The following is a 26,585-nucleotide window of genomic DNA, read 5'->3' as shown; positions in this document are numbered from 1 at the left end:
GTAATGATAGAAGAGGGAATTTTCGAATGAAAAATCAATAATAAAACAAAAATCGATAGCATAAGAAAAAATCAGTATTTATTACTAAATGGGATTAAATGTACACATATAATAATCAAATATTATACATATCTCATTCAACAGTTACAGCAGATTTATCAATCATGAAGAACGAAGCTAGAGATTTTAGTTAGCCATTAGAATCTCAGTTTTTAGTACACTGGGGCGAGACATCGAAGTAGGGAGGATTTCTTTAAAACCACCATGCAGAGAGGTTTCACAAAACACAATCGAAGTACTTCCCTAAAGAGATCTTGGTAAGACATCTCTGAAATTTTTTAGAAAAAAAAAGTTTTTTTTTTTTTTTTTTTTTTTTTTGAAGAAGAAGATACATTTTGACAGTACTTGGAACAATTCATGCAACAACTCAATACTAAATAATACAATCTTTTATTCTGTTTTTTTATAAAGATTTAAAATTCACATTAACTGAAATGAAATCCATTATAATTGCAGCCATTTCTTTATACAGAGCAATAATTATTATCATTTTTATATGTTTTATTTTTATTTTTTAAATATATCAAATATTTAAGAATCACATTCACGTTTAATTTAGTTAAAATCCAATTTTGAAGCAAAACAAGGGTTATTTTGAATAGGTTTAGAGATTTCTAATTTGTTACCAGAGAAAGATGATGAAATTAGAACTTTTTTTTTTTTTTTTTTTTTTTTTTGCATAATACATTTGTAGTGAATGGGCATAAATTGAATTGCACAGCCTGCAGAACATTCAATTAAATAATGTTCCTGAACAAATTAAATTCTTTTATAATCTCTGGATATTTATTCTAAAACAAAATCTGAGAGTGTTAAAAAAACTTCCTCAATTTTGAATATATCAAAACAATTTCTTTGGTATATAGTGTCATAAGAATTAAAAGTATCTCTATTCAGATCATATTTAACAGCAAACTGGCAATCACAAGAAAAGCAGATATATAAGTTAAAGTTATGCAAAAAAAAAAAAAAAAAAAAAAAAAAATTAAAAAATTAACAACAATGCAATAGACAGATAAACAGTCCATTGCATTAACATAATTTAATCATTGTCAAATAATCTAATAATAATCTTAATACATACAATTTATGAAACCTAAATGATATAGGAAAGTATTAATTTCTAACAAATGTAGCAAGCATATATATATCAATATAATTACAGATTTATAAAGACGATTTCAACGATAAAACGATATTTTTTTACCAATAAATATTTCATTTCTTTCTAATTTGTCTACCCTCTTTTTCATTAATTGTTTTTCAAATTTAAAATTTTTCTAATTTTAAAGTTTTTCCAACTAAGATATGGAATTTTTACCATTACTTATGGCTTAATTTTTCTCCCCAGTATCATGAGTAGAGAAATTTCAATTCTAACTAATCTGCAAACACATATTTTTATATATAAAAGGATAAAATGGCATATAACTTTTATTTAGGTAATTACAATGAAAAAAAAATAGACCTGGACCTCTAATTCAGTATTTTTCAACCCACAGCATGCATATCTCTCCCAGAAGTAAACAAAATGGTATAATGATTGACCACTGATAATTTGAACCTAAGAGAAGAGGTATTGCAACAACTGATATTTTCAATTCAAGCAATATTTCCTTTCGAAAAATCCATTATTACCTTCAGAATAAGATTTTAAATTATTGAGTTATGCCTAATAACTTCAAGTCAGCTAAATGTCAAAGTCAATTAAATGTGCTTATATATATATAGCATATGTTAGCAATTATACACAAGATGGAAAGGACAGTGTACGGAATACGAATACATAGGTGAGAGTGGTACGGCAACTCGACATGCATATATACAATAACTAAAACAATTAGAGGTATTATAGTGAGAGGCAGTTGTAAAAATATAAATATACATAATAATTAATATGTAACAGATATACATATTTTTTATGACACATTGTGAAGGGAGAAACTGGCACTGCTGAAAATTTTGGGGAATTTAAAAAGGTAATATGTTCCTTTGCAATAATGCAATAGTATGCTCCAAAATTTGTAATTAAAATTCTAAATAAAATTTAGAACACTCTTTGTTTAGGGAGTATCTATTAACATCATCAATAACTATGTACCAAATTTGGCAGCTCTAAAACCAATAGTCCGTTCTCTTTAAGTCAGGCATGATGCAATTTACAGACAATTCATAATTCTAACCTATAACATTATCATTTAAAAAGCTCCAATGATGCTTGAACAGTAAATCTTATATATCATTTAACATTAAACTACAGAAGAAAACTTTGATTTACCTAATAACGAAGGCCTGAAGCAGCTTGATTAAAAGTTTGCTGAGCTGCTTGAGAGACAGCAGTGGCTGCAGCAGTCTGAACCTGGGGATTGCGCATTACACCAGATGCCAATTCCTCTTGCGCCTTTGCAAAGCTAGCAGTTGTTCCTCTGTACATGCGATGAATCTGGAATATATAACACATAAGTATGATATTTGTGTTTCATTTCAATAGATTTCGCATGCACTTCTAAAAGTATGAACTTAGCTAATGTTGACCATACTGAATCACATGAGAAATAATAGTAGGCATTTCACTATAATTGTATTTCAATCCTTTTAAAACTAATAAAACCTCAAAACTAATGCCTTTTGAGGTTCAAAATTTTTATAACTGATATTTTTTAAAGGCTGAAATAACTGAGTTTTTCCCATTATATCTTAATCTGAAACATAGAAAAATTGAACTGGTAATGAACATAACAACCATGATCAAGGTGACATTGATTATAACTTGCTGGATTCTATGCAGTGTTTTTCTATTTGTGGCTAGCAATAATTGAAATGCAAATAATTGCGGATGTTTGAAGTCATCAGATGTTGGTGAAGCATTGACCTTACAATTTTGAAATACTATTGGAATGTAGATGCAAGCTTGAGTCTGTGGATTATTTAACTCAAGTAATATTTAATAATTTTAACAAATGGATTTAATTTTCGACAACAAATTTATCTTAAAAACAATTTAAAGGATTGTCTTTGGGCCTCCCTGCAGCAATTAATACCATATATTTCAATGTATGAAAATATCTACTAGTTCTGACACAGAAAGTAACCATTTCAAAACATTAATCCCAGCCTTACATTTCTTAATCACTCTGCTTTTGCCATTTCTAGAAACAGATGATACCACCACTGGATAACAGTTTTAAATGCAACACATTATAAGCAAAAAAAAAAAAAAAATGCTAGCATTCAAATCAGTAAAAAAGGATAATATATATATATTTTTAAATATGTAGAGTTTAAAGAAACATGCAAAAAGTAAAATTTACCAAGGGTAAAATATTTTAATACTTCAATAGCAATCTGAATTCTATATTGTGTCATGGAGTCATATTTGTATTGTTATCATTTTGGTTTTTTTGTAATAAAAAAAAGTATTGGTTTAAAAATTCATTTCAAAATTAAATATTTCAATTATTTTTTATATTCCTCAAAAAAATATTTGCATAGATTTCTATTGTTTCTGTTGAAAAATGTTTTAAAAAATTATGCAATGCAGAGCAAATTTGGATCAAATTTATTCTACATTGTTTGAATTAAAATTTTTTAATCAAGCATGACTAAAGGAGTACCTTAATTTTTTTTAATTCACTGCTGGTTCAATAATTGTTTTTTAACCTCAGTAAAGTGTTCAATAAAAAAAAAAAATTCAATTTCATATGTGAAAATATGAAATATATATTATTTTGTAAAAAAGTATTCATACACAGGATCACAATCCTAGATGAAGCTTTAATAACAATTGTTTTGTAAACTCAACAAAGCAAATTAAATAAATTAAAAAAGATTATATGTATTATGATTGTATTTATAAAAGTAACTACATGTGTTTCTAGATTATATTTCAATTACTTTTAAATATAATAAATCAGAATTATTTAAAGGTAATCTAATAGTTGCTTTGATTATTTATTAATCAGATACTAAGCACAAGCAAAAAAAATTTTTGAAGCAGGTGCAAACTTACAGAATTCTAGTATTTTAATGCTCAGTGACCAATCTCCAATTAAATAACTATCTAAAACCGCTGCATTGTGGGAAGGGCAATAGATATATATTGCCCTTCCATAAAAAAGCAATTAATTAATTAATAGGTATGCATTGATCTTCCATTAAAAAATGTAATTAATCTATTTATCAAATAAATTTGTAAAAACATGCAAATTCTATGAATTATAAAACGTTGAGTCTACAATGTATGCTCAAAATGAATTCTTAAAATCATTAAGGTACAACTAATTACAATTAAATAACTATCTAAAACCGCTGCATTGTGGGAAGGGCAATAGATATATATTGCCCTTCCATTAAAAAGCAATTAATTAATTAATAGGTATGCATTGATCTTCCATTAAAAAATGTAATTAATCTATTTATCAAACAAATTTGTAAAAACATGCAAATTCTATGAATTATAAAACGTTGAGTCTACAATGTATGCTCAAAATGAATTCTTAAAATCATTAAGGTACAACTAATTACATATTTATAATATAATTGGAATGCTAATTACTTATTTATTAAATCAAGTTATATATTCCATTTCACAGGTCCTGTAAAATAATATTTTTAATGCTATATTTGTTTAAATTTCATTATCATTTATCTTAATTAAATACTTTTATTAGTGCATAAAGAGAATATGAATTCATAATTAAAGCTACTTTTATTTGGGGGGGGGGGGATTTTATTTATACATTTTTCCATGACACACATATTAAAAAAATAAAAAAATTTTTACAAAAAACACAATTTGAAATAAATGGTCTGTTTAAGCAAAAAATTTGCTAATGATATGAAATTATACTGACTAGGGTCAATGATTGTATTTCAGCTTTTCCCAGAACAGATGCAAAGTCTTTGTGCAATTCTCACAGCCATTTAAAATTTTTATAACACAAAAAATACAGACGATATTTTCAATAAATGCCACTAGTACTGTTAAAATAAAATTCCCATAAGGAATCCAAAGAAAAACCTTTGCCCAGAGATAGAACGAACAAAAACAAGTCATCCCTTTTTGTTATTTTTTGCTATCACTTCATAAGGATTGGAGCTATGAAGATTACAAAGTACAGAAAATAATGCAATTGATGAAAATATTCTAATAAAATATCACAGGCATAAGTTAAAAAGCAGACAAAATTAGATTTTGGAAATAATTTTTAAACTCAAAACCGTCTTAATGAAATGGACTAATTGGAAAATAGCAAACTCCTTATATTTGTCCTAAAAAATTCATCATATTAATTTTATTTTAAGTTATAACAAAGATTATTGTTAATTTAAATATTTTAAAAGAAAAAAAAAGGATTAGGTCTAGTAACTAAATAACCATCAATTTTGTAAATTTATATAAGCATATATATTAGTTTTTAAAATATTCAGTTACTTTTAATATTTATAAATTTAAATGAAGATATCAACGAAAAAAATAATTGTGAAAATGTAAATAAGGTGCAAAGTGACTGTATGCAGATACATATATAATATATACATATATAACTGCTATATTAATTTATATTACTTAAATATAGTGAATTTGATTACCTGAATAATACTTTTCTTATATCATTAATTAATATTTAATTATAATTATAATTAATATTTAATCAAATTTCATTATAATTAAATTTTTTAAATGTTAAACAAAACACAAGTGTTTTATATGTGTTATAGTATATTAATTTAAATAGTAAACATACTACGGTTTTTTGAGAAAATATATACAAAGCAGAGAGAAAAACACATCTTATAATTTATCAGGTAAAATTAATCATACATATAATCAGGTTAGATGGGGAGAAAAAAAATTTTTTTTTAATAAATATTTATAACTATTTAATGCATTTTGTTGGGTAGATACATTTTTATATAAAGGCAATTTCATACAAAAAGGGTGGAGATGTAATGGTTCGGAAGGGAGAATAAATTTAGCTATTGAATTCTCTGCTTAAAGAAATTCATGAGCTTAGAAATTAAATGATTTAAGGAAACTTCTGCATCTAAATAACAATTTTAAAAACTTTTTTCAAAATGTCCTGATACTACCAAAACAACTCAGGGAAAAAACATAATTTTTAAGAAGCTTAGCTTTCTATTGTATATTATTGTTTTATTTCAAAAACAGCCCACAATATTTAAAGAATTTAATGACGTTTTATACGCAAGGTTGGTTGTTTGTTTGCTTGATGACACTTCAAATACTGCTACCCCATTAAAGAAATAATAATATGTAGAGAACAAAAAAATGGACAAAATAAACATACCTTTACAAGCATATAAAAAGACATCATGGCATAAATGGCCCAAAGGAATCCTATGAAAATGGCAATAATTCCAACAGTATAATTGCTGACTGCAGAATCTTTTTTGCTTAAAGTAGTGATTCCATTCAGCAAACCACTAAAAGAAAAATAAATTCATTTAAGTGAACCTATTTAAAACATAAAGACTACAAAAAAAAAAAAAAATAGCATTGCAAAAGCAAAGATAAGGAATTTAGCATAGCTGATTTTTATTACACTATCAAAGTGTAATAAACATTCAATTGTAAATAATTCTAAACTCATATCATGCAAAATAGTAATTATTTCAGGTCTTAAGCTTTGTGATTTAATTATGAGTTTTTATCATGAAAAAATTATGAGTTTTTACTACGGACAAATTATGAGTTTTTATCAGGAAAATATTACATATATTACTTGAATATTAGTTTTCTATATAATTCAGCAAAAAACATACCATGAGCCCAGATTTGGAATGCCAACAGTATAGAAAACAGCAATCAGGAATTGAAAGAAAAATACAAAGAAGAAAAGCATGAAGTTAAATGAACTGTCTGATCTGAAATAAAAATAGATTCAGTAAACACAAAATAAATTCAACATTTTTAACAAAAATTTAATGCAACAAATATCATTAATTGTTTTAATGAACAATCATTAAATAAATTAAATAACTTTATTTTTTCAGTGAATAAATTTAATGAGTAAATGAAGATCAATTTTAATAGTTTGCAATGGTTCACATAACTCAGACATTTCTATAGACATTTAGAGACATTCCTAAACCTAACCCCTAGAACCTAAAACCAAGCTAAAAATCCATAAAAAAAAGTTTAGATATTCTCATGCACATGTTATGAATCTGATGACTTGGAATAATTTTGATGGGACTTGAACCAACAAGAGATATGCTGTGAAAATTCACAGGAGATCGTAGATCAAATTCATCTAATTCAGGGAAGATATGAAATGTTCATTTCCTTATAACTCTTTTCCTTAACTAAGGACAGAAGGATTCAAATTAGATAAATAATTGCCTCATTGTACTGAACAACTTTTGTATTCACACACATACACACACACATTAGATGTAAGAATTAATTACTTTTTGATAAATTCACAGCAATATATGTATTAGTTCTTAATTCATCAAAGGTACAATGGCTTGGTTTTGAGATAGGATAGTTGTAAGTTTGTGATTTTATTCTGTTGAAATTTGTTATAGATACAAAACTCTATACTTGGCACTTAAATAAGACTAAAATTCAACGTCAGCTTTCATTTTTTTTTTTTTAAGAAAATTTATCCTTTTCACTAAAAAATACATCTAACATCACTTAAAAAGAATAAATTTAAAGATATGAAGTAGAAAAGGAAAGACTGAACAAAATCCCCTATAAATTCACATATAACGCTGTAGTAAATAAAGGACTGCCAGTTGATATATATATTTTAAAAAGAAAAACTGACAAATTTAGATAATTCAATATTCAAAATCATTGTCAATTCCGACTCCCAATGAAAAAAAGTACCTCCCCCCCCCTTTGTCCTGCTTTATTTCTTATATTATACACAATAAATGTCTATATCAATGTGGAAGTTGAAGATGTGATACAACATCATATTAATGCGATTAAATTAGTTATTACTTCTCACTTTTGAAACATTTTTGCAAAAAAATTATGTTATTCATCTCTGGTCTTTACAACAAATTTAAATAGCTGTAAAGCATTAAAACACATAAAAGAGATAACATTCTTTGATAGATAACATACTAACATTCTTTTTGTTATACAGTATCATTATCAAATGTGTTGAACAACTACAAAAGCTGACCAATTTCATTTTTCAAAGATTTTAAGGTCATTTATATATTATCATGGGAGGTAATGTAAAAGGCCTCCACGCGGTGCATCCTGGTTAACACTAAATCTTCAGCAGCTTTGCCTACTTCCTTGTGTCTCTGATGTTCAGACATATTGGAAGGCTAGAGATCTAATGACGTCGTAGCCAATGTTGTCTCCACGGTATTTGTAATAAATATATAAATTATCATCATAACTTAAAACATTTGGAATACCATGTAAGTTTTTTTAAAATCTTAGTTTTGCGAGGTACAACAGAAAAATCCACTTTTTCCATAAAATTTTCTTTTTTGCAGTTATATTTTTACCTACACAACTTAAGCTGACAGCAAGTCGAAAGTTCCAAGTGATCACAAAATCAATGAATGGCATAGCACATACTTCTACATGAATAATGTCGAAGTACTACAAAACTAGTTTCATAAAATAAAATCATAAATAAATTCTCCATTTTACAAAATATCAATTATGGGTGTTTGAAATGCATTTCAGAACTGAACTGGGAAGAATGCAAGAAAGTTTTGGGAAGATCACTGCCACTGATTTTATAAAAATATAAATACAAAATTATACTGAAAACAAGATAATTATCACTTAAAATGTATAATTCTAAAATAATTATTCTACTAAATTGGTTCTCTATATTTCAAAATGCAATATGATATTAGATAAATTATTTTCCATATTATTAGAATTTAAGATATTAATTACCTGAAAGCTTTGTACACTGGACGAAACCAACACACAAATGACATAGGGCTGAACAAAAGAAAAACCAATATTGAAATTCCAAATGTGGTTCCCTCACCATCAGCTATAAAGAGAGCTAGAGCTCCAAACATGTTCAGAAGGAGTAGACATGCATAAACTGAAAAAAACATTCAATGAATTTAATGATTTGACAATAAAACAAGATTGAAAAACTTAAATTATTTTGAAATAAATTTTTTGATAATTATATTCCATTTACATTTCTACATCATGGAACATGATTTTGCATTAAAAAAAATTTAACAACATTGTATTCTTATGGATGCTGATAAAAAAAAATGACTGTTTGTCTCATATAATTTTTTTTTTTTTTTTTTTTTTTTTGCAAAAATTGTTAGTAGAAAATAAAGAGTTTCTGGACCCTAAATAAAACAATATATTAAGTGTGCCTAAATAACTATGTAACACCAAACATTAATATAATAGCAAAATAATAAAGTGATAACAGTAAAATATCTAATACAACATTTTATATCATATTAAAACATTAGAGCAAGGGTATAAAATCAAATAATCACACAGGCCAAATAATATCTAAGTTTTTATTTCGCAGCAATATATATATATATATATATATATATATAAACAGAAGTTTATCTTAAAAAAACAGCACATTAAAAAAAAAAAAAAAAGAACAAGGAAAATGGTAATGCTTTTCTTCCTGACATTTGGCATCTCATTCTTATTTGCAGAGATGCCTTTCTGTCTTTCAAAACTGATCTAAGGTGAGAAATAATAGTTAGAAGGTGTACTCATGCAGAAGGTCTGTTATCATGTTAACAGATTGCATACGGATACGGATTTCACACTCCCAGGGTCCACACATTTTTGAATACTCCAAAAGTATACTTGGCAAGCAATAGGATGCTTACAAGTACATTTTTAATTTGCATTTGGTATTATATTTACATAAAGTATTCTTAAATATTATTAAATATTTTATACATGTATTTATTATATAAATTTTTTTAATATTTTAACTACTATTTATTGCACAGACTTGAATAATGCTTTAGAGTGTAATATTTGGTATAGCATATTCCCTTGTTCACTGGTGTTTTACATGATTTGCAGCAGTATATTGTTTTAAGATATAAAGGACCACTCACGAGTTTTGTCATGTTAATATGTTAAATATTTTCCTCTGGTTGGTTATGCATTAATTTAGCCAAAAAAAAATTTTTTGAAACATGAAAAGTCAACCTTCTAACTCTCCGACCTGCCCTAAGGCACACGGATTTAAACCATAAAACTGAATGACCGGACCGCCGCAACAGCAATTGGCGGGAACTGTGGTTGAGTCCTAAGGGCCGTCACCGGCCACGGTACAACCCTCCCCGAAGGAAGTACGTCCCATCATCGATGGGGGGAGCCAGATCCCCCACCTATTAGTGTACCCTCCAGGGTGGCGAGATCCAACCACCTTGCCGGAAGCATCTCATCCTCATTTCGAGGTGCCCCCCCCGAGGGTCAGGGGGGATAAGTAAAAACAAAAATGCGATTTTCATGTATAACAGTGTAAAAAGCATGTGTTGTAACATGTAAAAGTAAAGTGTTGAAACATGAAAATGAGATATCTTGTAACCCGGCTACAGGTTTTGGCCAACTAAAAATGAGAAATCTCATGACCTGTACGCAATGTGTTAACAATATCTCAAATTTGACTATCATAGATTAATTATGAAAATTACATTAGAAAATATCATTTACATTAGCAGAATGTTTAATAAATAAATAAAACAAATATGTATACATAATTTGTAGCACATAAAGAACTGTCATTCAATGAATGATAACATTTCATGGACATTAAAATCAAAATTAATGACTTAAAATGGTTATAGAAACAAATAGTGGTCCGCTGATAGAAAAAATGCAAAAAACAAACACAAAATTAAAAGAGAAACAATGGAAGTAAAAAGAACCAATAATTCCAACATATCTTTTGAGGAGAGAATATAATAAATCAGTATAAATATAAAAGAACAAAAATAACAGAACTCAATTCAGTACTATGGTTACAATCATAATACCTTATTATAACCCAGAATAAAACAATATAAATAAAATGTCAGATTTACAGTTATATAAATAATTTTTACTCATAATTATATTCAGCAATCAATAAACCAGTCAATTTAAACACACACACACAAAAAAAAAAATCTGAGTTGCTTTATACCAAAACAGAAATTGGGATTTGCGCATCTGATAATAACAGTGAAAACGGAATGATATTTCAAAAATTTTACTCAACATTACAGAGACAGTACTGGCTTATTCTGTTGCAGATTCTGGATGTGTAAATCTGACTTCTTTTCCTCAATGAATATAGCATTAATAAATGCTAATAAAATGGAAATAATTTCATTTGTCAATCTTCCAACACTTTGGAATCAGGCTGTAATATTTGTAAATTTCAGGCATTCAATTTCACAGAAGTTTGACTTTAAATCTGCTTAGTATTGGATATCGATTGCCTCCATTTAAGTAGATGTTATTTGTTAATTGTGATTTGTTAATTACATATAATTAGGAATTTTAAAAATAAAGCTATATAAGTTTCATCAATTATTATCTTTATTTTATTAATTTAATTAATAAATAATAAATTATTATTATTGATTGATTATTGTTATTTATCAGTTTTTTGTTACACATTGTCATGTTTGCTGACACGCAATGATATTATTTGTGGATGGTAATTTTGACACCATAGCATTAGAATATTTATGAGACATGAGTACTAAAAATATTTAGGATACAACTTTCTCAAATATGGCAACTTTTGTCATAAATTTCCAAAGAATCCAGTGAAATTATATTATTTCAACAAAAAAATTTTAAATACTTACAAATCCATAGATAGTACATGATTCTAACTGTTTTTTGATAAGTATCAGGAATTTCAACACTAATATCTTGATAATAACAAGGCCCAACACAGCATTTTGCAGGTAATGGGGGCCAATTTTTTATGCTACCTGAAAAAATTAAAAAGCCGTTTTCATATGGGTAAACAAAAAAAGTTGAGTAATAAAAAAATAAAAACAATTTTATTACTCTATATGAAATAAAATATCAATAAATTTATTCTGTCTTTTATATATTTAGTACAATGCATTAAATAATGCAGATAATAAAGGAAACTCCATTTAATTGTGAAAGCAGAAAATTTCATTTTTTTAAAGTTTCAAATTTGCAGCAATCAAACTGATTTATAACATTAGAAGCCAATTTAAAATTGAATATTACTTTCCCTAAGATCAATAAAAATTATTATTATTATTATTAAATCTTGTCTATTTTAATAAGTGAAGCTAACCCAAAACTTAATACTTAATGCTAACTTATTTGTCAATTACCATCAGATCGTTAAAGACAGATTTTGCTAATCAATTATGAATCATAATAATGAGGTTCAGAAAAGAACAGAAAAGCTATTACCATATTGTAACATATAATCTTTAACATCACATTACTATGATTAAATCTTGTGCAGAAATAAACATAATCTAGTAATTACCAAAAAGGGAAATATGAAAATGCCTTCATACAAGGCATTTCATATTTATTCAGGTAAGATACAATTTATATCGATGAAATAAAATTATCTTTTGAATTTTTAAGTCACTGGAAGATAAGATTTGCGTCCCCTCTTATCAATAATTAAGTCAGTTAAGTTAGTTTAAGTTAAGTCAGGGTGGGTTTTTTTTTTTTTTGTTTTTTTCAGTGCAAAGCAAAAATTTTCAATAAAATAATTTTTTTTTTCCAACAAAAATCACCCAAATAAAATTTAAAACATTTTTATACACTTAAATTATTAAATATTCTTCATCATATATAATATAAAATCAACTTATAAATAAAACTGTAATTAATTAATATGTCTAGGGACTTGACAGTGCCTGAATGCTATTCAAGTATTGGTAATGATACTTCTCTCATTTACACAGACCCCATTCAGACAATATAATTTTCTATTTTAATTTGCCTTCTCCCCCCCCCCCATTTTTGGTTATTTTACAGTGTTTCTAACAGATGGCTATAAAAGCTTTTGAATGTAAGAATTGCAAAACATTATAAGCTAGTTTTCAGATTAGTTTTCAATTCTGTTCTTTTGCGAAGGAAAACGTGAATCTTGGTTTTCTGATAACCGATATATCATATGCAGCAACTATTATTTCTTTTGAATTTGACGTTAAAGTAAAATAAAAATTAAAAGACACCAAGAGACATAATTTTAATTCTGGATCAAATAGTAAATTTGAAATAGCTCTAAATGATTCTGACAGTTATGAAAGTTCATATCAAAATTCTCCAAATAAAACAAAAAGTTTAGATGATCTAACTAATTTTATGAGCATGAAATTTAACATACAAAAACTGAATGTTAAAAACATAATAATCTATGTAATATGTATATTATTTTCTAATACTCAATTTTGTAAAGTATTCTTTACATTTCATTAATTTTTCTGGGGGATAAGTCAAAATGTCATTTTATTTTTTTGCAATAAATAAAATGTATCAAATTTCATAAATTCAATATTATAGAGGTACTTAACAAAAATATATTCAACTGATTTGTATACATTTATGGAATATATTTAAAAATATTTTTTTATAAAAAAAATATTTTTTCACACAATATGACAGAAAAAAAAAAGGACTGTTAAATGTTCATATAGTGCTGAAGAAGCAATTACCTGCAGGAGCAGCATTCAGCTGAGCTTCTCTGGCTTGGAGTTCATTTGCTTTTCTTTCTAGTTCCTTAATTGCAATAAAATATTTTTATAAAATTATAATAGATAGTTAAATTTGCCTTATATAAAAAAATTTACAGACTATTTTGAAATAATTTTTGAAAAAAAAAATGCTGCATACAGTTGTTATTTCAATAACAATAAAGTTTTTATTTTTATTTTCTAGCATAGTTTTTTTTTTTTTTTTAAGAATAAAACTTTTCAAATTGATTCTTAAATTCGAATAATGTGCTTTAAAGAAGTATATTTTAATATACAAAAAGATATGAGTACAAAATTACCCTTGATTTCCCCATCAATGATAAATATAACAAATAGACAATTTTACATATTTACAGTAAAGCATACATAAATGCCTCTGATCTCAAACTTCAACAAAACTGTGCTAAGATCCTTCAGAGAAACAGCTGCTAATGAACTTTATACTTGTATTCCAAAGCATAAACAGAATAGATAGTTCTTAGATCTGAGCACAGCTGTGTCACATCTGTTACAGACAGTTCACATAAAACTAGACACAGCTTCAATAGGGAGAAGCAAATATATAATGTACTAGCACGACAATGTGGGCAAAAATAATAAAAGTGAAAGATTTTTCGGCTTTAGATTTTACAGCATTTGTAAATAGATTTTAAATTTAGTGATGTTCATTGCTTCACAGCTTTGAAAGTTTGAATTATTAGAATACTGTTATTTCTTCAATAATACTTCTTGGTAAGGTAAGAAAAGTTCAAATATATAAATATATTTAAATTATAGATATGATATCCCTTAAACCTTTTTTACCATTTTGTTTAAAAAAAAGGCCAAATAAATAAATGTTCCTCATTAAACATCAATATATATATATATATATATATATATATATATATAGTCCAGGGATAAGGAAAACTATCCAAAGCATTAAAATTTTACTTTCTAATTTGATACTTTCACAGAAAATTTTATTTAAAAAAATAAATTAGACAGATGAAAACTTATGAAGGATAATTAACATTAAGAATTATTATTAGCAAGAATATATATTTACAGTTTGCTACACTAAACATTCTTCAAATTTTTTTAGCATATTAGAATTGGCCTTAAGTTAAAATTATTATAAACAGAATCGGAAAGTTGTTCTTCCATTTTTGTCAACAAATATTCATTTAATGATTGGCCTATACACCTTTTCTAATACATAACCCCAGAAGTTAAAGATGCAGTTTGTACATAAAACATTACAATATCAGAAACAAATTACACCTTGCTTTTTCAACGCTAACAATACCTACGTATATCTTACCTTCATATAATATGATGTTGAACAAACAATCTTAATGCACTGATAAATAACATTTTAAAAAATTAATTGCAAATGTTCAAGTTTTTAATCAGGCCATCAAAAAGTTAATAAGTTAAAAATTTTCAGTTTTTTTGTGCATTAAGAAAAGTAATTAAAAGAGAAATAAGTATACTTAAACAATCTTTATTTCATAAGATAATAAGGAACATTCTTTACAAAAGTAAACAGAGTTAAATGGATAGAAAAGAATCAATATAAACATAATTTAATTAAAAAATTTAAAAATAAGATGATTAACATTTACAATAATTCCAAACTTCCTGAAAAACTATACCTGTTTGGCAAATACAACATATATTTAAAATAGTAAAACAGACACTAACTTCTTGCCTCCGCTGTAGGTCACTGGGTATAATTTGTTGAGCTCCAGAACTTTCATATGGAGGAGGCGGTTCGACAGGTTGTGACATCTCTACTGGAGGTGGAGGCGATTGAGTGGCTACTGTTGGCTGAGGTGAAGGAATATCAACTGTATGATCTCCTCCCGAGCTGACAGTCTAGAATTCAGTAAATAAGATTTAAAAATGAAACTATAAAAAAATCAATGTTAATTAATTTTCATCATTGAGAAACACAGTAACTAAGATGTTAAACTAAAATGGTAAATTACACAAAAAAACATTTTTTTAAATATTCAATAGATTTAATAGAGTATTTTTTTTTTAAAGGGAAGGAAGGGATGTAATTTCTGTCATTTCTAGCCAAATTCAGTTCCATTATATTAACATCTACAAGGTCTACTAACATCAAAAGCAAAGGCTATTTGTGGATCTGTCCTGTAGTCAGATGACAAGGATGCACCTGCGGTGGAATAACCTCTACAAACATCCTCACCTTACAAGGCATCCTCGCCCTACTATCACATTTCATTATAAAAAATTTTAATACTTTGTTTCCATGATATCCAAAACATCCATATTTACCTTATCCCTTCTTTAGTATTACCTCCTCTATTGAACATGACAGTTTTTAACCCCATGACAATTAAACAAAGAAGGTTATCAATACATAAATATTCTGTTATAAATTTGTAAATTATTCATTCCTGATAAATAAACAAATTTTGAAACATTCCTGATAAATAAACAAATTTTGAAACATTCCTGATAAATAAACAAATTTTGAAACATTCCTGATAAATAAACAAATTTTGAAACATTCCTGATAAATAAACAAATTTTGAAACATTCCTGATAAATAAACAAAAATACTATTAAGCATTTGCAATGTTTAATAGTACTTAGTTGAATATTCTGTTACTGAAATCAATGAAACAATCCTTTAATAATATAAATTATCTAAAATTCATCTAGATTACTTCCCAAATCCTTATATAATTTAATCTATTTTTTAAAAACTAAAGATTATTCTTTAAAAATATTTACTATTTTCCTTTATAATAAAGGAAAAAGATATAGGAGGGGGAGAAACTATTTATTTTTATTACTTTCCTGGTTACTATTATGTACGGCCTTATCAGTAATTCTTCTAAATATATGGCCATTGTATATGTTTTTAATCACATTTATTGCATATAAGCTGCAATGTAATTTACTACCATACAAATATCACCCAGTTTTAAAAACTTCAAACAAATTAAATTTTATCAAAGTTTTCAAATTTTAAAGGATTTTTTTCTTTTGCTTTTGCACTATGATGAGCAAAGAAAATTCAAAGATTTTGTATTCCAAGAAATTGCAATTTCACAATAACTTCAGATCATAATAAATAATAAAACTTTTTATATAATATTAGTCAACATGACAAATCATAAAAATTATTATTTATAAAAATCCTCATAAACTTTAAATAACAATTTTTGTATGAATTATTAATTTGACTTTAGGGAATTATAAATTTTGTAACCGATTAAATACAAAATAATTTAACTCTGCAGATCCAATGGAAGAGAATAAACACAAATAAAAAAAAAAGCAAAAAATGTAAAATATAATCATTTCAATTGGACCTCCAGTTAAAAAAGAAAATTATTTTTAAAAATTTGAATTCGCTGAAAATATTTCTGAAAGAAAAAAAAAAAAAAAAAAAAGGAACATACATTTTTTCTTTCAATTATTCAATCATATTCAATTTTAATCATTTTTGAAAATCTTCATTATTTATATTCCAAGTAAATTTAAATTAATACTTTGAAAATAAAATGTTCTTTTAACCATATAAATTATTTGAATGATATCATGTACGTAAGAAATAATTGTATTGTAAAACCTATAAATTAATATTAAGTCATAAACAGTCACTACAGTTTAATATGATAATTATGGAACTCCAAAACACATTTTAAGTATACAATAAATTCTCAAAACCACCACAAGCTCCCAAAACAAATTAAAAAAAAAAAAAAAACAGCAGTACAGTTAGATAGTAAAGAGAACTAAGTAATTAAATATGCAGAATGAGCCACAATAAAATAAATATGACATATTATAGTTAAAATTCATTTATAAGTTTTAGTTTAAAGTGAGAGCATGTAGATGAAATTGTGGATAACAAAACTACAGAACAGTATGCTCATGTCAAATTCTACAATTTTATTATATTAAAATATAAAGAAACCCATGCTCATTCAATTCTTGTAATCTAGAATTAATACATACATGCTATTTAAACCATTTATGCAATATATACAATTATTTTACATTTTTTGTGATTGTTTTTAGTCGAATGTCCTTTATTTGCAAGAGCTTAAGAGTTAAAATAACTCACTAAAATTTTCTACACATTTGTATTTAACTAAATATTCTGTTTATCCTGAATTAGATCTTTAACTTCCTTTTCCTCTTCACATATATGGATATACCCTATCAAGAAAATTTTTTACATGCATAAATGGGTAAAGGAATTTTTCTTTAGAAAAAAAGATTTTCAGTAAGAAAAGTTTCAGAAATGTTGCACCATAGCATTCAATAAGTTACATTTACCTCTCATTTTTACAATTTATTGTAATAAAGCATTATAATTATTTTTAAAATATAAATCAAACATTTTATTAAATATGCAATAAATAAGCTTTTTACTTCATACAAAAAGGAAATAAAATGGGAAAGAAATTACCTGTTTATTAGATATGCTTTTGTCAAAAGGATTATATGATCCAACTGTTACTTGATTGCTGGTTGACTGATTTGTCAACACTTTAATACTTGGATCCTATATATTAAAAATTGTTAATGAATTCTTTGTCCAAAAAAAATGTTACTTCATATTAGTTTTAATTATATTTTGCTAATAGGAAGCAAAGCTAAATAGTATTAGTTGAAAGATACCAAAAGCATTCAGAATGAGATAGCTAGCAAAGACTTTATTTATTTAGCTGAGTAAACTATGAAAAATTCTAAGAACATGCTTGGCAATGTGCCAAAGTTGTTTGCAGAATGAAGTCTAAAAACACTGGCATTCCATTTTTACATTAAAACACTACTGATGAATAAATGTATTTCTTCGTATGCCTCTTCTTGTGAAGTTTATATTTTTTAAGGATGTGGAGGTAATTAAACATGCATATATTTTTATTCGTACATTTTCAAATTTATATTATCAGTCTCTCATAGTATTAAAAAAAATCTGTTTCAGCCATAGTTTTAACCTTGTCAAAAACTGTCCGCAGTAAATCTGCATAAATCCAATACAATCTATCATTATGAAAGCCATATATATATATATATATATATATATATATATATATAAATTTTTACAATTTTAATTTAATAATTTTTCATTTTACCAACAAAACTTTTATTTAATTTTTAGAATACTCATTAAAAATGTATTTTTGTTTAATTTTTCTTATTGGTAACTATATTTTCTAGTAGGTCAAAAAGAAAAACTTTAATTTTAGGGAAGTGAAAGTATTTTAAATTTTCAATACATGTTGGTCTAATTTATCTTAATATTAATGCTTGATTATTAGAATTCAAATTAACATTTCATGCTTACAAAAAAATACAACTTTCAAGTTGATGAAATTTTTAACATTTCACATACTCTTAATCAAATGATTTGTATGTATTCTTAACAATTTAAAATTTCTTTGATATTTATTATTGATCATATTTTTCTAACTGATATTTATCTTTTATCTAACATTTCTATCACAGTTAATCATATATTTTATTTATAATGCACAATTTAAAAATTTGGCTTAAAAAGATTAAAGCAAAGAAAAGATAATATACAGGCTGAACAATTACGGATTAGCAATATATTTTTAATAACTATACTTCTAATTACAACCTCAATCATCCGCACCTCCAAACATAAATAATTTTTTGAAATGATTATATCTTGTTTAGATAGTAAATTTAGACTTTGGTCGTTATATAAGATGCTAACACATCATTAAGTTGAAAGATAAAGATGGAATATGAGGAAAAGTAAACAAATAGAAAACAGAAAAGCATTTATATCTTTGAAGTTAGAAACCATATCCATACTTGACAGAATGCACATTACAAGCATGAATTCATTAAAAAAAGAAAAAAAATTTCACTTCACTTCAAGTAATTGAAAAATCAAATCTATCAGGCTTTGAACTCTCACTCATTTATTCAATCAAACCACATTCAAATAAAATGAAAAGAAATTTTCCAGTGACAGTCAGGCATCTCAGGTACCTACAGCAGTTTCACTGAATGGGCAATTGGAACTTTTCAGTATTAAAAGAGTTAAATCTCAGAGTAGTTCTTACCTCAATTTGATTTGATACTTTTCTTAAATTATTCAGGCATAACTTTAATTTTTTTTAAAAAAAAGAAGTTTTTGAAGGTTTTAAAATTAAAGCCCATGAAACAGAGTACAATTAAAATTTATCTGCTTTCATTTCAATTTAAGTAAATCAAGCCAATTTATTAAAAGTATGATTTCCACCAATGATGTTTTATTAATTTTTTTCTCTGTAATTAGAAATATAAATTTTATAACTTCAAATTTCAATTGGATAAAGAAGACAAAATTGAATTGTCATTCAGTTTTCTAAACTTTAACATCACATGAATATAAAAGCATATGACTGGATTTTATATATCTTTATGTTCATTTATTGTCCATACACATAATATATTTTTAATGAAAATTTGTCAAAATTTTTTATTTATCATATCTGAAAATCAAAATTCGCCACAAAAATTGGTTTTTATATGGTTACAAGAGTATTTAATTAATCTTAAATTAGCATTTTTTTTAATATTAGAAATCTATTTTTATGATTGAAACACAAAAATTAGCTTTTTCAATTAGCTGATATTACAGGACAATTCTTAAAAAAAAAAAAAATGAAAATGTATTTTTGTTTATTTAAAATTATTATTTTTGTTATAAAATTAGTTTACCCATATTAATTCCCATTTTGAAATTATACAAGTGCTATTTTGGAGCATCAGCTTTATAATTTTGAATCATGAAAACATAAAAAGGATGGCAACCCTCACTCCAAACTTCCACTTTACACTAGTGGAAAGATTCTTGACAATTTTAACAACCAATAGACCTATATATTCTAAATATATTTTGCAACCGATATTTTAAAATAGTAGTTGACACTCGAACATGATGTCACCACAACATCACAAATAAAATAAGATATGACATTTGCCACTTTTGTAATTTCTAAAATACAAGCCTGTAATTTATGTAATGCCTTTAAATATATAAAATTACACATTTCTTTTTCAAAAAAAGAGAAGGTGACAGATTAAAACAATGTAAATTCTAGAATATCCAGCAAAACAGAAAAAGCAATCTAGTAGTGTGTAGCAATTAAAGTATTGATGTATTTTATATAAAATTTCATAGAAACTTTGTACAACTGCTGCAAATAAACTCGTTTCTAGCTTTTATGAAAAATCTGTGGGTTTAAAATCGCCTCCCATTTGAACTTTGACAATGAACTGAAGTTTTTCCATAAATTTCAAAAAATGCATTTTCAGAACTCTTGTAAAGTGCAATGATTTCTGCATATAAAAAAATTCCCGAATTATCATACCGAATACACGTGGATGGACTAAAAACAAATATTGAATAACTATGAAGGAACCTTAAAGCCAGTAAGAAAAAGATTTTGCTTATTTAAATGCTTGAATAATATAAGAGTGACAACAATAAAAATTAAACAAAATCAAATTAAATATAGGGCGTTGCGATCGTGAAGGTTGTTTCGAACAATCAATAAATGTTAACATCCAAATCGTGTCAGCTTATTATTAAATGCTATCTACACTACAATTAAAGCCTGTTTATTCTACCAGTAATTTAAGTTTACCTCGAAAGGATTATAATCATCTTTCGCAGATGTCATCTTTCTGTTTCGTTATTTTTCAAGCTTTTCTGAAAAGATAAGTTTACAAACACAAACACACAGAAATCATGGTAAGTAAAAGCCCTTATTAATATTCAAATAAAATACAAAATTTTCAGCACTTGACAACTTTGTTATTAAAATTTATCACCTTTTCATGACAATCTGTGATATCTCGCGGCAAATCCGTAGACTTGACACCTCAAAAGAGGTAAATGATTTTAAGTTTCTGTTTTGATGCCATTCAGAAACAAAAAGTTTGATTACTTTGCATTAAAATGAAAATAAACTATATAATTTTGCTGTAAAATATTAATGTACCGAAACAATTCTAAAAAACTAAAATTTTAATGTTTTTTTTATGTTTTCTAAAATAATTATTGTTTTTGTTTTATTTTATAGGTAAAAAAACTATCACTTCACCTCATAACCCTCAGAATTATATAAATAAACAAATAACGCAACGAGTGCCGACTGATATTAGTACGTTTTTTAAAAATTTTATATTAAAAGTAATTTTATTGTTGGTAATTAGTTTCATTTTAAACCTAAGTGGTTATTTGGCAAAGGCATTTCCATCACATTGTTTTCTGAAAACAAAAATAATTTTTTTATATATAACTTGACCGAGAACAATTCTTGTTATATTTAATAAAATCTCATTGTCTGCATTGTTTTAAAATAGTATCAATTATTTTTTGCAAGTGAGTTTATTATCATGCTTGCTTTATTACTGTTTCAAATGTTTCTTTCTTTGTCATTCAGTAATTTATGCTCACGTTTGTCATGCTTTGTGCAGAAATATGCTTCCAAATTATTTAAAGTAGCTGGTTATTTCAAAGTAGCCAATCTAGTCGTCCAACAAACAGTCAGTACGGAAGAAATCATGATTAAAATGTTTATCCCGAATTGTTCTGAATCGGAATGAATTATCTAAAACTTAATTGTAAGATAACAGTTTGTAAATTGAAAACATAATTTACTGTTTAATTATTAAAAAGGTAGTAAAAAAAAGTAAGCATAAGTGAATACACTTTTCTACTGATTATTATATTAAACATAGAATATAGACACCTAAATTTGTTAGAAAAAAGAAAGTTTTTTTTTTTTTTTTTTTTTTTGTTCTTTTAAAAATTTCTCTTTTTATTGTAATTTATGATATTTTTTATCAGTATAAATATGCATAGATTAAAATTGAAAGATGGGAAGGGAAATAAATTTATCTTTATTTGATTTACTAAATTTTATTTGCTTACAAAATTATTTTTCTAAGCTAAATTAATTAATAACTATATCAATGTTATAGATCATAACTTTTTTTAAATATATGTTCTGTAAATGGAATAAAAGATGGGATAAAATAACCAGGCATTTCAAATTAACCAAGAAAATCCTTATTTTAAGCTCTGTATTCCCAAATTGAACAAATCTCCTGAAGTGGAATGACTGATGTTTTGTGTAAGCTTTTCAACAATATGAAGCAATGCCACCAGTGGTGGATCTCTGACTAAGAAATAGATTAGGAAACATCCTGGGGTTGTTAGGTGGGGGGGGGAGCATAATCAATTTTATTAACATGTTATTATTAAACTTTTTGGCAAATAACTAATTTGTATTTTCATAGGAAATTTTATTCATTAAGTATTCTATTTCTTAATTATCATTTAATAATAAGTATTTAAAAAAATTAGATAGACAGTTTAAAAAAATTTCTTACTGAACAATTCATTCTTCAAATTTTTGTTATAAATGTATTATTATGATCAGTCTAATATAAACCGAGTCAATGAATAAGCTTAAAGGGAAAATAACATGTTTTTCTTTTTTTTTCTTATATTTTATTAATTTTAGGTGTGGGAGGAGAGAATTTTTCCTCTTTGATACATTTTCCCTTCTGGAGCATTTAGAACAAGATGAAATAGTCACATTAATAAAGTTTCAGAAAAAAATCAACAAATGTTTTTAGAGAATAGTTTTTCTCATCGTGGCGGGAGGATGTCCCTGGGCGGAATGGGTGAAGTACGTCGGGAGCTTGCTCCTGGCAGGGTCACCCAAGGCGTGAAGGCCATTCCACTATGCCAGCTAAAATCTGCAGGCGAAGGAGCTAAGACAGTCTTCTACCTCCTGGTGCTCCAGTCTTTTGACTCACAGAAGCTGCACTTCCCTCCCCAACATATTCTGGACTGTTTAGGATTTCATTGGGGAGAAATTTATTCTTCTCCCTTCCTCGTTTTTGACTTTCTTCTTGTCAACGGATTTTTGGATTTGGTCTGACTAAGTCAGACCATGGAGATTAGCAACAACAACAGAGAATATTTAATTATGAAGGGAAAATGTAACATTTTATATTGATAGAAGGTACTTTGTTTTATACATCTTTTAAATTCTGAAAGATGTTGCAAATAAAACTCTTAAAGATGAAACAAGTTCAAAGTTGTCCTAAATGAATTTGTGCTTGCTACTTTGTTCACTGTGAACCCTTCTTGATGGTTGACTGGAGTTAAATGCCTTATTGCATAACATATAGTTACTGAAATATTAAAATTAAATTCCTTCATTCAAATTAGCTTATCCATATTGTTTTACTTCTTATTTTGGGTTATTTTAGCCATTTTCTCTTTTATGGTACATGCTGATACTTTAATGTTTATTTAATCACAATCAAATGCAACAAAACATAACTTTATGCTGCAAAACATGAAACTTCTTTTCAAATTTTTTTTTTTCTTCTTAATAATCTTCAACCTATGCATTAGTTCACAGCTTCTGGACTAATGGGGAAAAAATGCTTCATGTCATTTCTATATTGGCAATAAGTGTTATCGAGTTAACAGAAAAATATTTATATTTAACCTGTTATTATATTGAACATGTATTATTATTTTGTCAGAGTAAACAATCATGGCTACACGGATCAAGCCCTGGGCAAAGCCTCTTTCTATTCGTCTTTTGAGAAAAGGATGTGCTAATAGACCATTCTACCATATAATTGCTGTACCAACAGATGATCGCTGTGTCAGTGAAGGAATTGAACAACTTGGTGTGTTTGATCCTATGCCAAATGAATATAATGAAAGACTTTTAGCCCTTAACGTTGAAAGGTTCAAACATTATGTTGCAGAAGGAGCATGGATCAGATCATCCACAGCTATGCTTTTAGGTATGTATAAATATGAAATGTTTTATTTATATAAAGTAAAATAAATATGAATGCATTTTTGTAATAATATACTTATAGTGAAAAAATGTTTAAAAAATTGAGAATTATTATTTGAATTGAGAATTCTTAAATTTATTGTAAATATTATAAAAATTTTACTAAGATGCTTAAATACATTAATGTTTAAAATTTTCTTGGATATAGGCAAATTATGTATTATAAGATTCATATGTATAATTGTTACATCAACTTTAAATATGACAAAGTAAATTTTAAAATTATTTAAATTTTAGATTGTCATCTTTTTGTATATAAAATAAGATGAAAAATCTTTTGACAAAATGCTTGAGAGAAAATTACTTCACACAGTTTCATTGCAAGTATTGATACTTGTGTATTTAATGTGTGCATTTAGTAAACTTCAGTATTAACCATAAGCAATTAGCAAATATTAGTTATGGAATAGGTTATTATCCTACAATCTTTGGCATTTAAACGCTGGCATGTGGTTATGGCACAGATACCCAAGAATTTAATTAAACCATTATTTTTAAAAGCAAGAATTCAATCTCATTAAAAAAATAATTTTTTATACGCTGAAACTCAAAAAATATTTAACATTTCTTTAATTGTATTTACTTTCTTTGCATGCATAATAATATTTCTGATTGTAACATGCAAACATACCATCACTCACTTTTGTATTCTTCTCCCCCTGTTTTAAATATACAATGTACCTCCCCTCTTTGCTACTGAAAACCATTGAAATATTACTTACTGATTTAAATTATATTATTTTCAGTAAGTAATATTTAATCAACTAATTTTTATCATTTGGTAGCATTAATTATTCCTGTCATTATTTATAGGTCTCTGATATTTAAATATACAAAAGAAATATCAGACTGGAATGGATTGGGATGCACAAGGATAGAACCTGGGACCTTGTGGTTCGCAGTCCAGTAACATGACCACGATACAAAAGCAGTTGCTCGTGTAGCATAGCTGTTAACTGACATATAAGCTTTCACCACAAGACGTAGCAAATAAATTTGCAAATTTACTATAAATTTACAAATAATGGCATTAATAATCCATAGCAAAAAATTGGATAATCAATCATTTCAAACAAATTTTATTTCTACTCATTTTTTAAAATTGACTTTGGTTCATAAACAACCCAAAATGCAAGGTGCTAATTTTTCAAGATTGATAAACAGACATCAAACACTTTTTGCTTTATTTTCATAATGGATGATATTTGTAAAGTCATCATCGATCAAAATTTAGGATTTCTTAATTTATTTTATGAATCAAATTTTGTGTTTCAGAATATGAATTTTAAAATCCATCTCCATTTTAATATAGGAAATGTAAGCGCATGTGCATATTTCAAAAGTTAAGTGTAAAAAGAGAGTAGTAGCACTCAAATTGTATTGAACAGAAAAAAACAGTTTAGCTGTTTGGCAGGGTATTTATTTTGACAAGATCTTCAAAGTATAATTCCATTCAATATAATTAGTCTTCTTCAAATGTAAAATTAATTTTTTTATTTTATCATTGTAGGAACTGCAGGAGTTTTACCTCTCCATCCTCATTCATTAACATTAGCATGGAGAGCAAGACAACGACAGTTAGAAGCTGAAAAGAAAAGTAAACCTGAAAATGAAGACAGTGAAAACTAATTTTTGAATTACTAGATCTTTATTCCATTTGTAGTACCATATATTTAATTTATACATAATATTTTACTGTACACACTTTATGATATGAAATTGTAGCATTTTCTAAAAATGCAACAATTGAGATTTGATATGTCTAAATGCTTCATTTGTTTTCTATTGCTATCATTCAAGTTCATGCATTATATATTTTTTTCATGCATTTTAACTGACTGAAATTAATAAAAAATTGCCTAAACATATGCTATTAGGAACCTATGGAATTTGTTTCTTATTTATAAATATTTTTGTGTT

The 26,585-nt window shown here is 26.3% G+C and overlaps 2 protein-coding genes across 5 annotated transcripts; one reads left to right on the top strand and one right to left on the bottom strand.

The window, feature by feature from the left end:
* Positions 1–61: 61 nt before the first annotated feature.
* Positions 62–21,666, bottom strand: LOC129957044 (secretory carrier-associated membrane protein 1-like). The gene is made up of 11 exons (XM_056069166.1): positions 21,601–21,666; positions 21,414–21,478; positions 18,212–18,307; positions 15,460–15,633; positions 13,735–13,798; positions 11,881–12,009; positions 8,966–9,122; positions 6,847–6,948; positions 6,372–6,507; positions 2,339–2,503; positions 62–328 (listed from the first exon to the last, which is right to left on the bottom strand). Exons 2-10 carry the CDS (start codon positions 21,447–21,449, stop codon positions 2,339–2,341), a joined length of 1,059 nt encoding a protein of 352 aa, XP_055925141.1. The 5' UTR covers positions 21,450–21,478; positions 21,601–21,666; the 3' UTR covers positions 62–328.
* On the top strand, positions 14,393–26,505 carry LOC129957045 (probable 28S ribosomal protein S16, mitochondrial). 4 transcript variants are annotated; one of them, XM_056069170.1, is made up of 3 exons: positions 14,393–14,510; positions 24,340–24,609; positions 26,176–26,505. In XM_056069170.1, the coding sequence occupies exons 2-3, from the start codon at positions 24,351–24,353 to the stop codon at positions 26,292–26,294; spliced, it is 378 nt and encodes a 125-aa protein (XP_055925145.1). In that variant the 5' UTR covers positions 14,393–14,510; positions 24,340–24,350; the 3' UTR covers positions 26,295–26,505. The 4 variants fall into 4 exon arrangements, with proteins under 4 accessions (XP_055925145.1, XP_055925144.1, XP_055925143.1 ...); XM_056069169.1 differs by lacking the exon at positions 14,393–14,510 and adding an exon at positions 18,528–18,644; XM_056069168.1 differs by lacking the exon at positions 14,393–14,510 and adding an exon at positions 21,866–21,932 and having other exon boundaries at positions 26,176–26,503.
* The last annotated feature ends 80 nt before the right edge of the window (positions 26,506–26,585 follow it).

This window comes from Argiope bruennichi, chromosome 11 (assembly GCF_947563725.1).
Source record: "Argiope bruennichi chromosome 11, qqArgBrue1.1, whole genome shotgun sequence".
NCBI classification, from domain to species: domain Eukaryota; kingdom Metazoa; phylum Arthropoda; class Arachnida; order Araneae; family Araneidae; genus Argiope; species Argiope bruennichi.
The sequence above is the reverse complement of the archived record's forward strand: the minus strand, read 5'-3'. Positions and strand labels throughout refer to the sequence as shown.